The 13,259-nt window shown below is 33.4% G+C and overlaps 1 protein-coding gene across 1 annotated transcript; it reads right to left on the reverse strand.

The window, feature by feature from the left end:
- Positions 1 to 12,353: 12,353 nt before the first annotated feature.
- On the reverse strand, positions 12,354 to 12,962 carry LOC145241599 (uncharacterized). The gene has a single exon (XM_080104686.1). It carries the CDS (start codon positions 12,960 to 12,962, stop codon positions 12,354 to 12,356), a length of 609 nt encoding a protein of 202 aa, XP_079960812.1.
- Positions 12,963 to 13,259: the final 297 nt, after the last annotated feature.

Below are 13,259 nucleotides of genomic sequence, written 5' to 3' on the forward strand. Positions count from 1 at the left end.
CTTCTTGGTCTTCTTCCTTTCAGACCATTTTCATGCAGAGTCCTTTGCAATGTTTGCCTTGATATTTTTATGTCAGAAGACTCCAGATTTTCTAAAATGTCCTTAGTAGTGGTGGTTGGATTTGCATTAACACTTCTTACAATATTCCTGGTGGCTCTAGCAGACAGTTTCCTTTTCCTTCCTCTACCAATCAAGTTGTTTGTTGTGTGGTGGCTCTGGAATGTTTTGATGATGCTCTGTACTGTTGCTGTAAGGACCTCAAATTTCTTGGAAATTGACTTGTAACCTAAACCATCCTTATGTGAATTCACAATTTTAGTCCTAAGATCATTACTAAGCTCTTTTTTCTTCCCCATTCTAATAATTTTTATTCTTTTATTTGTTTTTCAGTTGATATCATTTTAATTTCTGAAAAATGCAAAAAACGAAATGAAATTAATCAAAGGTTGTATAAAAGCATTCAAAATAAGAATCAAACAGGAAACAAACAGTCAGAAACTCGATTAATACTGAAAAAATAAGGGGGTATGATTATTTTTGAACATTGCAGATTTCATAAATAGCTGTATATTTCTTTTATTACAAGTATCCCGAGATTTTAAAATGACGAAAATGATCAGAAGATGTTTATTAAGAATATGTATCGATATGGACGTAAACAATAAATTCTTACAAAGTTACACCCAATAAACTCAATTTTCAAGGAGGGTATGAATAATATCGGGCACAAGTGTATATATTATTAGAGTGAATAAGACCTGAGCAGTTTATTTTAATGTATTAGTAAATGTATTAATACTTTAATACTTTTAAAAGAAAACAGTGCCCTTTGCACTGTAGATATATAAGCTCAATAGGTATAGGTATCATCGAGCTTAACAATTATGAATCGTTTCTCTTTCTCTCTCTCTCTCTCTCTCTCTCTCTATCTCTCTCTCTCTATCTCTCTCTGTGTATATATATAGTAGAAATGGGAATTAATAAAAACTGAAGAAAGTGCTCAATACTGTTGTAGAGCAAATATGCGTTTTATTTTTTATTACCGTATCTTTCTGTTAAGTTACATTATTGTTTCAGCTACCCGGCCGTTTTTTTCTTTGCCGTCTGTAGCTTCCTCAGACTTTTTCTGTAAAAGTCTGAGGAAGCTACAGACGGTCAAAGTCTGAGGAAGCTACAGACGGCCAAAAAACGGCCGGGTATTGAAACAATAATGTAACTTAACAGAAAGATACGGTAAAAAAAAATTAAAACATATATATATATATATATATATATATATATATATATATATATATATATATATATATATATATATATATATATATGAGGTGCCTTAAATAAGTTACCATAAGTTTTGCGTATGGCTACTTTTATTGATAGTACACGCATGAAACTTAATTCTTTCGAATTAATTTCCTCTGGATGTAATGCACTTGTTGTACTGTTCCAACAACTTCGGGAAGGCATATGGTGGTAGGCATGCCAATGGTTCTCGCCTATTCATTTCCTCAATTATCTCATAACAACAGTCTCTAAGATTTTCCTTGAGCGTAAGGAAAAAACAAAAGTCTAATGGAGTAAGGTCTGGACTATAGGAAGGGTGTGGAATTGCCTTGATGTCCATCTTTGTCAAATAGTCTCTAACAAGAATGGAGTTGTGGACTATAATAACTCAATTTTAAGTCTACAGACTCGAAATTTGATATACAGGGTATGGAGATTTGGGAAAATTTTGTAATCTGTTTTTGGCCACAAATCTGGCGGTTAAGGTGTCAAAGTTCAACGATTTGACTTTTGAGAACCCTACAAAACTCCTCCGGATATAAACAATTGAAATTTTAGATATAGGTTCCTTGGACATGGATCTAACTTAATAACTTGATTTGAGCCCAAAACAATAAATGTTAAGGGGTCATAATCGGGGTCAAAGTTTTAAAATATTTGACCTCAGCGGTCTCTACCAAATTACTCAGACAATTTCTGGTCTAAACATTTGAAATTTTACATAAAGGATATTTAGAGATAGGGCAAGCTTTTTAATCGGTTTGGGTCGAAAATCCGAGCTACCAATATATAAATGCATGTTTGACTGTCTGCCTAAAACTTTCGACAGAGGCTACGGATTTTCACAGGAGCAGTATCGTTTCGAAGCTCGACACTTCAGACGACAAATACCGAAAAATTGGCTCAACTGGGCACTTTTCTACAGGGAGGGGTCGCTTTTTTCACCGATATTTTCGAAAGTCATCTCCTCTTTTCGATTTTCTAGCCTTAATTTAAACCTACGTCACCTCCGGTTTGGCTGTGATTGTAACAGCAAAGACGTTATGTTTTTCCCCGTTCTTTTCCTCCTCGCGGTAGGGGTTCGAGCCTGCCTTCCTACTACCACTTTTTCTTTTTTTTTTTTTTTTGCTCAACACACACCTTCAAACACCCGCGCAACGCTAGGAACCCATGCTAGTACTCTTAGAAAGACAACAAAGATATGAGATACAGAGAGAGAGAAAGAGAAAAAGAAAAGGTTATACTATAGGAAATACTATAGAAACAGAGAGAGAGAGAAGATGGAAAGAGAGAGAGAGAGAGTAAGAATAACTGGAGATGCTAATTACGGAAAATAATGGAAAGATTGAACGGGGTTAAAAGGAGTCGAGCACATTACCAAATTAAAACAGAATAGCTTTCGTCAATCTGCGCAATGTACGGCAAAAATGCGTTCTCGAACTAAGGCGTGTCAAACAAAAGACAGGTCTATTTAAAAGCGTGACATACCAACCGACGGTGAGAGCCTCTTAAAATCTCTCTTTTTTTTATTTTATTTATTTATTTATTTATTTATTTATTTTTTGCAAAGTAGTCACCCTTTTTTCAGGCACAAACACAACTCGAAAATAAAGATAACGAATTGTCAGGTCGTCGGTGAGTCAACACCATGTTGATTGATAACGATTTTGAAAGTTTTATAGAATGTAATTATTTAAGAGGACGTCTAACAAGAATTTCTTTACATTGTACTTGAAAATGACAAACTTGTAGTCCACATTACTGTATTCCACAAACTAGTAGTCCTGGGTAAGACTCTTTTCTCATGGAATTTTTGTGAAGTTTTGGCACATATTGAGAGTAAAAGAAATTGCTAGACGAGACGAGTGTTTGCTGTAAATGTTTTTTACAAGGGAAAACATAGATTGAAGTTCAGTTAAGTACGTGTCATGAAAATAACGATGTAGCAGAGATAGACTTGCAATATCGTTTCTGTGATAAATACATAGTAGGATGAGGAAAAGGGCATGGCTCACTAGATGTTGAACCCGGTTTTGTACTTTGTCAAGGTAGGAAAGGATGCTCTGAGCGGCTCTTCCCCAGATGTGGAAACATTGCTCCATCTTAGGGGGTATTTATCTCTCATGCAAGTAGAGGATTGCATCAGAAGGAAGATACTCTCTGTTTTGTTGTTATTTTCATGGCAAGTGCTCGTTTGAGCTCCAATCTATCGTCCCCACTCGCCAAACTTTCACGAGATACACTCGTCTAGCTAAAAACATTATCAATAATTTCCCCCACTCTTCATCTGTGCCTAAACCTAAACGTAGATTCCATGAATAAAGCTTCTTTCTTAGAACTGCACACCTGTGGAACTCTCTTCCATTTGCCTGCTTTCCGGATGACTATAATATGATCATCCTCAAGTCCAACGTAAACAAGTTCTTGATAAGCCGTTCCCCTTACGTAATCCAATTTACTAAATTTCCACTAGCAATTACTACGACATTGTCCCATTGACCACTGTATACTTATTAACTCTTATCGTCGAGTGGCCTCTAGGCCTTAATAAGTGGAGAGTCCTTTGTAAATAAAAAGCAAAAAAAAACAAAAACGGTAGAATGATTCAATCCTGTTTCCAGCGATTTGGAAAAGGATTAATTTTCATTTGAATAAAGGTGAGCCATTTTTTTTTTACACACACCACTTATAAAGGTCTTGAGGCCACTCGAGGATAAGGGTTACTGAGTGTACCGTAATCAATGTGATAGCATCGTAGTAGTTGTTATTAATGGAAATTTGGTAGATTGGATTAATTAAATGGCGGTTCATCAAGAATTTATTTATGGTGGACTTGAAAACAGCCAACTTGGGAAAAAGGCAAAGGGAAGAGAGTTCCACAGGCGTGCACCTCGAAGAAAGGAACATTCTTCATGGAATCTTCGTTTTGATTTAGGCACAGTTAAAGAGCAGGGAAGTTGTTGGCAGTGGTTTCATGCTATATCAGAGACTTTTATAGGGATATGATTTTAGAATTGAGACCGCTTCTATAAGCGTAAATAGTTTGAATCTCCCTTGAGTTTTAGTCACTTGCAATATTTGCCAGGTAGTAATTTGACATTCTTTTTTCGTGAGTCTGGATGCTTACATCATTACTGGAATTATGGAAACCTTCCTTATATTCTAGTTCAAAAATGTATATCAAATATAAGTGGCAGGCTTACGAAAATGCTGTTTGAATTTTAAGATTGAAGCTTCAACTACCAAAAGCCTTCATTTAGCATTACTATATATATATATATATGTGTGTGTGTGTGTGTGTGTGTGTGTGTGTGTGTGTGTGTGTGTGGTAAAACTGGTAATTAATAAAAACATGAAGAGAGTGCTCAATACTATTGCAGAGCAAATATGCGTTTTATTTTTATTACCATTTTATCTGTTTGGTTACATAAGTTTCGAATGTTGCACCGTGTTTACGATCTAACAGCCTCGTCAGACCTTATGTATATACATATACACACACACACACACACACACATATATATATATATATATATATATATATATATATATATATACTAGCAGAAGTACTCGTCGTTGACTGGGTTAAAAAACAGCCTACAGAAAATGGACTGTGATTAATGAAAGTATGATAGGTTATAAAAAGGAGGGGGTTGTAAAGAGATAGGTTTTGATATTCAAAAATTTTACCCTAAGCAAAATATGATGAAAGTAAAGATAATTTTATCGAAAATATATTTTTTATATCAACTTTGTTTCCATTCGTAGCCAAGAATGACCAACAAAATGATGTTTCCTTACAAAGAGAAAATGTTATGTATATAGTAATATAAATATACAAGAAATAAATGTTACCATAGTCAATAAAAGTTCATTGGTTTGTATTTTTAAGTAGTTTGCAAAAAAAAAAAAAATGTAATTCACAAACCGGTTTAAAAAAAAATCAAAATGGCAGCGACTTTGAAATGGACAAACTTCAAACTGAAACATAATTATCAAAGTATACTTACGCAAATAGATACGAAAAGTCTTTGTTAAAGTTTGTGCCATATTTCCATGGGGTACAGGCGCGAACGCAGACCCCACAATTTTATTATACCATCCCTATTTAAGTTAAAACATACTTATCAACGTATTCTTATGTACATCTATATTAAAAACCCGTGTAAACGTTTTTTTTTTTTCATTTTTTATTTCCCTACTTTGGGAACCAGGCGCGAACACAGACCCCACAATTTTAATGAACCACCGTTTTGCCAGATCAAACATACTCATTTCTGATCCTCGATACTATCTATCATTATATGTAATCAGTTTTTTAGAATAGTCAACTATATAGGAGCCTATTCGTGATCACACACACACACACACACACACACACACACACACACACGCACAGACGTTCAGCTGTATATTATAATATATATATATATATATCATTACTATAATAATTTTTAAATACCAATATATATGTATATATATATATATATTTATTTATATGTGCGTGCGTGTGTGTGTGTATGTATTTATATAATGAAATCAAAAAAGATTTACCTGATATACGCAATGGTAAATTTCAATCTAATATAAATACCAGTATTTATATATAGATAATTTAATCCTAACCGAATAAAAAAACTTTAACATTATAAAAAAACTATTAAAAATACTAATATTGTCCCTAGCGCTCCTACTATTATAGGTATTATCTTGATTTTCTATATCATCCATATCCCTTTCAGCTCTATTATTATTATTATTATTATTATTATTATTATTATTATTGATTCTTAAGCATTTTTGGTAGCGCGCTAGTTTTAAATAGTTTTTTTCGGGTTAAATTACACTTTCACGATATTTTTTATATTCCATTGTAAGACGGAAGCAAAAAGAAAACACCCTCCCTTCCACATGTTAAGAATGGCTTTCAAAATAATAACGTTATTATTTCAGCACGATGCCAAAAATTTTAAAGTACCTTATTATTATTATTATTATTATTATTATTTATATATTGATACAGCAGTGTGTGTGTTCTTTTGTGTGTCACACTTACATACGGGTCGTTTAATAGGTATGTTCTTTTTCTTGTCATAAATAATTTTACCAAGAATTCTTCATAAGTTTTTGTTTTGCTTTCGACTATAGCTGATGGCACTTTACTCATCTATTTTTTTTATAAATAATTTTATCAAGAATTTTTCATAAGTTTTGGTTTCGGTTTCGATTATGGCTGACGGAACTCAATTTATATATATATATATATATCACGCAAATATCCTAAATAGAAATTGTAACTGCAGAATACCTGAAAATTGTCCGTTGGATGGGAAATGTCTAACCTCAGAAATAGTGTATAAATGCGAGATAAAAACCGACAACACTAAGAAGACATATCTGGAAGCCACGGGAACAGAGTTTAAGGACAGATATAGAAACCACGTAGTATCATTTAAAAAGAAACCTGGGACAGTAACTAATAGGGATGGTGTGAACGACAGTAAGGGGGTGGGCACAAAAATAAGCATTAAAAATAAAAACAAAAAGAGAAACACAACTGCATCAGGTGATTGGATTAGGGAACTTAGCAGAAATAAAGAACATTTTGAATTAAAATGGTCAGTAATGGACAGAGGGAGGAAGTACGGTCCTGGAAATCAAAAAGATGCAATCTATGTTTATTGGAAACCTTCTACGTTGTGAATTCCAAAGAGGAAACTTTGAATAAAAGACTTGATGCCATACAGGGACGTCTTCACAGAAATAGATTTCTGCTATCACGCCTTAAATGTAACTGAGGCATATTTTTTTTTTTTTTACAATAATAAGGATCATCGGATGCTAGGATTAAATTTTAATGTAGAGTTAAATAGCTAGAATTGTTAATGAATGTTCCAAATCCCACATGCGAATAAAACTTCCATTCTTCTTAACCGGATGGGATATATAAATAAGGTATACAGCTCCTCTAAGAATGTTTTTTTCTCCATAACGGTGAGTATCCTTGTATTCAATCATAGCAGTATGGACGGTGAAATAAGGGTTACCCTCTTCAAATCAATAAAAAAACTTAGCAATTAAACCAGTTATTATTAAAAATTAAATTAGCAATTTGGGGGTTGCAAAATTTATGTAAATACAATTTCATCAGATTTTGTCATCCTACACCCCAAGTTGGTAGAATCCATACTGACTTACTTATTTACCTAGAGCAATCCCTGTTCTAAATGTTTTTACCCATAAATGCAGGAGTAGACATCTTCCTACAAGAGTGAAACACACTGTAACTATGGGTGGTTTTACTGTCATAATAATAACTAGATGATATATATTTTATTTATTTAGACACCCAAAATACAACGCATGAATTAAGTGATTAGTAACAGAGGCGGGTTAAACCCATGGGCTAAGACTATTCTTTGAGATCAAAACAAAATTTATATATTTAATTGGTTAAGTAATTCATCGTGGCATGTTCTGGGCCTGTCTGATTAAGTTAAATCAATTATTAAATTAATTATTAAATCATAGACGCCTTCTAGAAATCAATGAACCAAAAACACCAAACGGCCTGAATTACCTCCCTTTGACCATTATAGGATACAAATCGACCCAATTTCAAACAAAATTAACTAACAATACTTAACAATATAATTGGATTATCTCCCTTCATTTTATCCCACTTAACGATATAAAAACAGTTTTCAAGAAGAATAACAATGAATCTTAAAACGTTAAATAATAATAAATAGATTAGAATATTTCACCCGTAATATTATACAAGGATTTATATATATATATATATATATATATATATATATATATATATATATATATATATATATATATCTTTAATACACCCATTTTATTTACTCTCGTATTCAATTAAACTTTGAAACTAAAAGGGTCTTAAATCCGAGCACAAATATAACGATAATCTATAAACATTACCTGCCACTAATACGAAACTAAAACTAACCGTAACATTTTTGCAAGCCGTAACGGCCATAATATCGAAACAAAAATTTTAAAAATTAAGTATTTGTAACAAAGAAATAACATGATCTAATTTAGGAACTCAACGAATGATTGAAAAAAAATTTTAATAGCTTAGAGCTCTCTGTAGCAACTTGTCATGACTCTGCTCTTAAATAAGGATACGAAAATTAGGTGATATATTAATACTTAAATGGGATTTTCCGTAACCACAACAAAGGTAGATGTTTCTCGCATGTCTTTCTAGCTAGGGATTTCCCCTTCCTTGTCTTCAAAACATGCTCCATTGCCAAAAGTGTGCTTATTCATAAAGTCTGAAAAAATGCTGGTTTTGAAAATTTTCAAACGACATAATGCTTGAAATTGTCGAACTGGACATGGAAACAATTGTAATGTAAATTGAAATGCACTTTTGTTGCCACCAACACCTTGTTTTGATGTCTTGTTTTTGCTTACACAGTATATTAATGTTCACTTATAAAATTTGATAATTTTGTAGCCTACACTTTAAGTCAACCATTTTTTGCTTAAAACTCATTGGTATATGAAAATTTACTGAATTTCACGAACTCAGTATAATTGCATATAAGTATATATATATATATATATATATATATATATATATATATATATATATATTCATAAATTTTTATTTGCGTTTCGATTCAAGCTAATGCGCCCAAGTCATATGAATATATTTTTTATTTTTTAAATTGCAACTTTATAGCATATAAAAATCTATATAATATTAACTCCATAATAATACATACGAAATCTGTAAGAATTAAAATATCATATTTAAGCGTACTTTACGACCGGGCTTTACCGGGCGTTCGTGCTAGCTTAGATAAATACTTTTGCAGTTTACACTGAACATCTGCAGAATGCCAACATCCAGATGCTACGTATGAATGAGTCCCCTATGGAATTTCCACAGGTCCCGCTAGTTATTATTATTATTGTGTTTACTGTCAATAGATGCGCAGTATGTAATTCCTGAGATTGAGCATATATGCTTTTTCCAACTTTGTTAAAAGTATAGTTAAATATATATATATATATATATATATATATATATATATATATATATATATATATATATATATATGGTTTTACAGTGGCTTTGATCTGCACGTCCTTAAACGCCGATAAAGTCACAAAATAAAAAAGAATATTATTTCACTCCCGCCAAAAGAAAATTTTGACTATGCCAAAAGAAAAGGCTGTAGTATAATTACTTTCATATTTGCTGACATAGATTTTATGTATTCTATATATCGTCTCATTCGTGTAGCTAGGATTGTTGTTTTCTTCTTTTTTTATATATATTAAATAACCAGTGTTTACGATATATTTATTTTAGGTCATGTCACACTGATAAGCGATACAAAAAATACCATCTAGACAGATTTTTTTTTTTAATGGAATCGTTTTTCGTGACAAAAAAAAAAAAAAAAAATTCGTCATCTATGGCATTTTTTTTACTTCATAAAATGAATTGGCTTTACGTTTGGTAACATAATTATTTTATAATAGTGAATGATTGTTTGATTGTTTTCTGCTCTGAAAATCAGTAATCCAAACATTTTTTTTTTAAATATACACGCATACTGATGACTTGAAAATGTACATAAAATTTGTTATTTTGTGATGTTAACTCCAAAAAAGATCAGAACAGTGGTCCGAAGAACACAGTAGATAAAGGACTTGATAAAATGCAGGAATATTCATCTGGAGGTTCACGGTTCCAGGTTCAATCCTTTGTGCGGGTGACACTCAAAATACAATTGCGAATTACTTAGGACTTCTACCCCCAGTCATTACTGACGGAAGAAAAGCATAACATAACCTTGTTCTATCAAGGCATAGCAGATCCTCCTGAAATAGTCATCCCGTCAGACTCAATATGACATTATAACGTTGACACGCCGTTAGATCACAGAAGTTAAGCAACGTTGAGCTGATGAATATCCATGTGGGAATACCAGGAGCTGTATGTAGGAGTACATCGACACCTACCCACAAGAACAAAAAATTTGAGTCGTCATCTTCCTGACCGGGATATACATGTGGACCATTTATGAATTAAATATTACCTTGACACTTCCTCCTGTGGAAGAAGCTGTTTCAATCCGCCTTGAGTGAATGACGCTGGTACCTTCATTTTCGCTGGTACTTCTGATTTTCGAGAATTTATCTCCGACTGGTATGTATTTGCAAAATGTTTGTTAACGCAAAGTGCTTTGCAAAATAATCATGAAGAATCTGGTCGGAATGAAACAAAAATGAGATAAAACACAATCACTATTTCCACCGGACACGGAGAATACAAGAATCATGAGGACGTTCATTGTTATTCCAATTCTTTAGAAAGTCAGCGGCCTCCATCAAGGAGAAAGTGACGGGGCATCAAGAATAAATTGCTGTTGCGAAAACGCAAAGTGATTTGCAACGGTTATTAAAAGAAACAAGGTTAGATGCTACTCAGGATCGTAGGTAAAAAACAAAAGATTTTGTTCTTTCTTTTTTTCCTCCATTTTACCTCAGAGTAAAGGCTTAGAAATCAAGGCCCCTCTTCTTGACGTTAACCCTTTAATTGTTTATTAGATACGAATGTTCAAGTCAAGTTTTAAATGTTCAGTTCCTTAGATAGCGAAACACATTAAATCTCTTCTCTCAAATTGCCAGTTAAGTATGATGTATATATATTTTTTTTTTTTGGTGGCCTGGTCTAACCAGATTCCGGGGAATGCATTTATATGGTTAAAAAACGGATAACACGCGATTTACCATAATGAAACCAGCAACGTCTTAGTTTCACAAATATCATGTTTCTAAAAACTTAGGATTAAATGATGGATTTAATTAAAAACCAAATCATAATAAGTTGGAACTTATACCCCTTGGCTTCCCTGGTAATTAAATTATCTTTACAATTTGTGTAAACTTACTTCCAACTAGATATTAAAAAAAAAACGAAAGCTTAGAGTGCAGACTTATCTCCTTTTTTTCCTACCAAAAAATGGCGACCTTTCTACCAAAAAATGGCGACCTTTCTACCAAAAAAATAGCGAATTTTCTACCAAAAAAATGACGAAAGTCACAGGTTACATCAACCAACAAGTTGTGCAAGATCAGAACAATTGTCTGATAATCTAAATAATCTAAACAATACAAGGATTCATCATCCATCGTATTTGTCAGTCTAGAGCTCCGTAGGAACAATTTTCTTTTGGGCTTTCAATATTATGTTATTTCGAATATTTCGTATGGGGTTTATATATAGAGTGAAATATTCTCCGTCGGGTTGTCCTGGCAGACACTTCTACACATACACTGAAAACATTCTAGGATGGTGTCTGGTAAGTAATTCGAACTCTAATGCAGAACAATACACGCACACACACACACACACACACACACACACACACACACATATATATATACATATATATATATATATATATATATATATATATATATATAAACTTATATGTCTTTAGATATTTCTATATGTATATATATATATGTAGATATATATATACAGGGTCATCAGTATTTATCGTTACAACTTAAAGTGGTTATATTTAGGAAATTAAACAGAATTTAGAATTTTTACAAATGTATAGTAGAAAAAGCAATAGAAAGTTAATACACAAAATATTATTCGATATTTCCACCATCTGTGTCAATAACTAGTTGAAGACGTTTAGGAAAAGCCTTACATGTGTCACGAATTACTTTCTGGGAGACTTTTGCCCACTCCTTCTGCAGTTTGACTTTCAGAGCTCCCAAACTTTGATGATGAGTGGCCGAGACCTTGCTGTCAAGGTATGACCAGATCGCAAAATCAAGGGGATTCAGATCGGGGGAAGATGAGGACCATTCCTCTTTCGGAATGAAGTGTTGGACATTCTCGGAAAGCCACTCCTGAGTCTTTTGGACCCCATGTGACAGTGCGGAGTCGTGCTGAAAAGACCAGGAACGTTTTTGAAGTGCTTTTGTGCCCATGGCAACAATACGCCAACGAGTATGCCATCTTGATAGTTTTGCTGGTTCAATTCACCACCTGATCAACAAAAATAGATGGGACTTTTAACAGAATCTGTCACGGCTGTCCAGACCATCACTAAGGCGGCACATTGTTTCCTTGTCACCATTCGGGATCCTTCGTCGCCATCCCTCCACCAAACTCGATCGTTTTGTGTGTTAAAGTAGTGTTCAACATCAATTTGTTTCTCATCACTGAAAACGGGATTTGGTAGCGTGCCATCCTGAATGCGGGAAAGAAGAATCTGGGATCTTTGGAGTCGTTTATCAACAACTTGAGCAGAAAGTTGTTGTTTCTTGACATGCTTGAATGGAGACATCTTCAGATCCTTTTGGAGTACAGTTGACATGGTCCCATACGACACTCTCGACTCTTTAGCCAGATTCTGGATGGATCTCTTAGGATTCCTCCTGATCTTTTCCCTGATGGATTTAACAAGTTTAGGGGTTCTAGCTGTTCGAGGGCGACCTTGCCCTGGCCTATTCTGAATGTCCCAAGTCTCCTCAAAACGTGTTAAAGTCCTCCACACCAGCATTCTGTTCACTTTCAGGCTCTTACAGATATCCTTCATGGAGTTTCCTGCTTTAAACAGCTCAACAATTGCAGTCCGCCTGTCTAAAATACTACTCATGGTTATATTCTGGTATCTGAATGTAAAAAAGATTCATGAATAAGTATACAAAATAGAGGAATACTGAGAAAATTATAAAAATTATAGTTTGAAGTAAACTGTAACGCTAAATATTGATGACCCAATACATATATATATATATATATATATATATATATATATATATATATATTTAGACGACATGAATCACGTTGACAAACTTATTCACGTTAGATCACCGAAGTTAAGCATCTTTGAGCCTTGTCAGTATAAAAACGGGCGACCATTTGAAGATCCCAGGTGCTGTGTGTGCTCTCT

This window comes from Euprymna scolopes, chromosome 20 (genome assembly GCF_053919585.1).
Source record: "Euprymna scolopes isolate OS-2025 chromosome 20, ASM5391958v1, whole genome shotgun sequence".
Lineage (NCBI taxonomy): Eukaryota > Metazoa > Mollusca > Cephalopoda > Sepiida > Sepiolidae > Euprymna > Euprymna scolopes.

Excerpts from the sequence above, each read along its gene's own strand:
- LOC145241599 (XM_080104686.1), bottom strand. The coding sequence starts at position 12,962 with ATGAGTAGTATTTTAGACAGGCGGACTGCAATTGTTGAGCTGTTTAAA.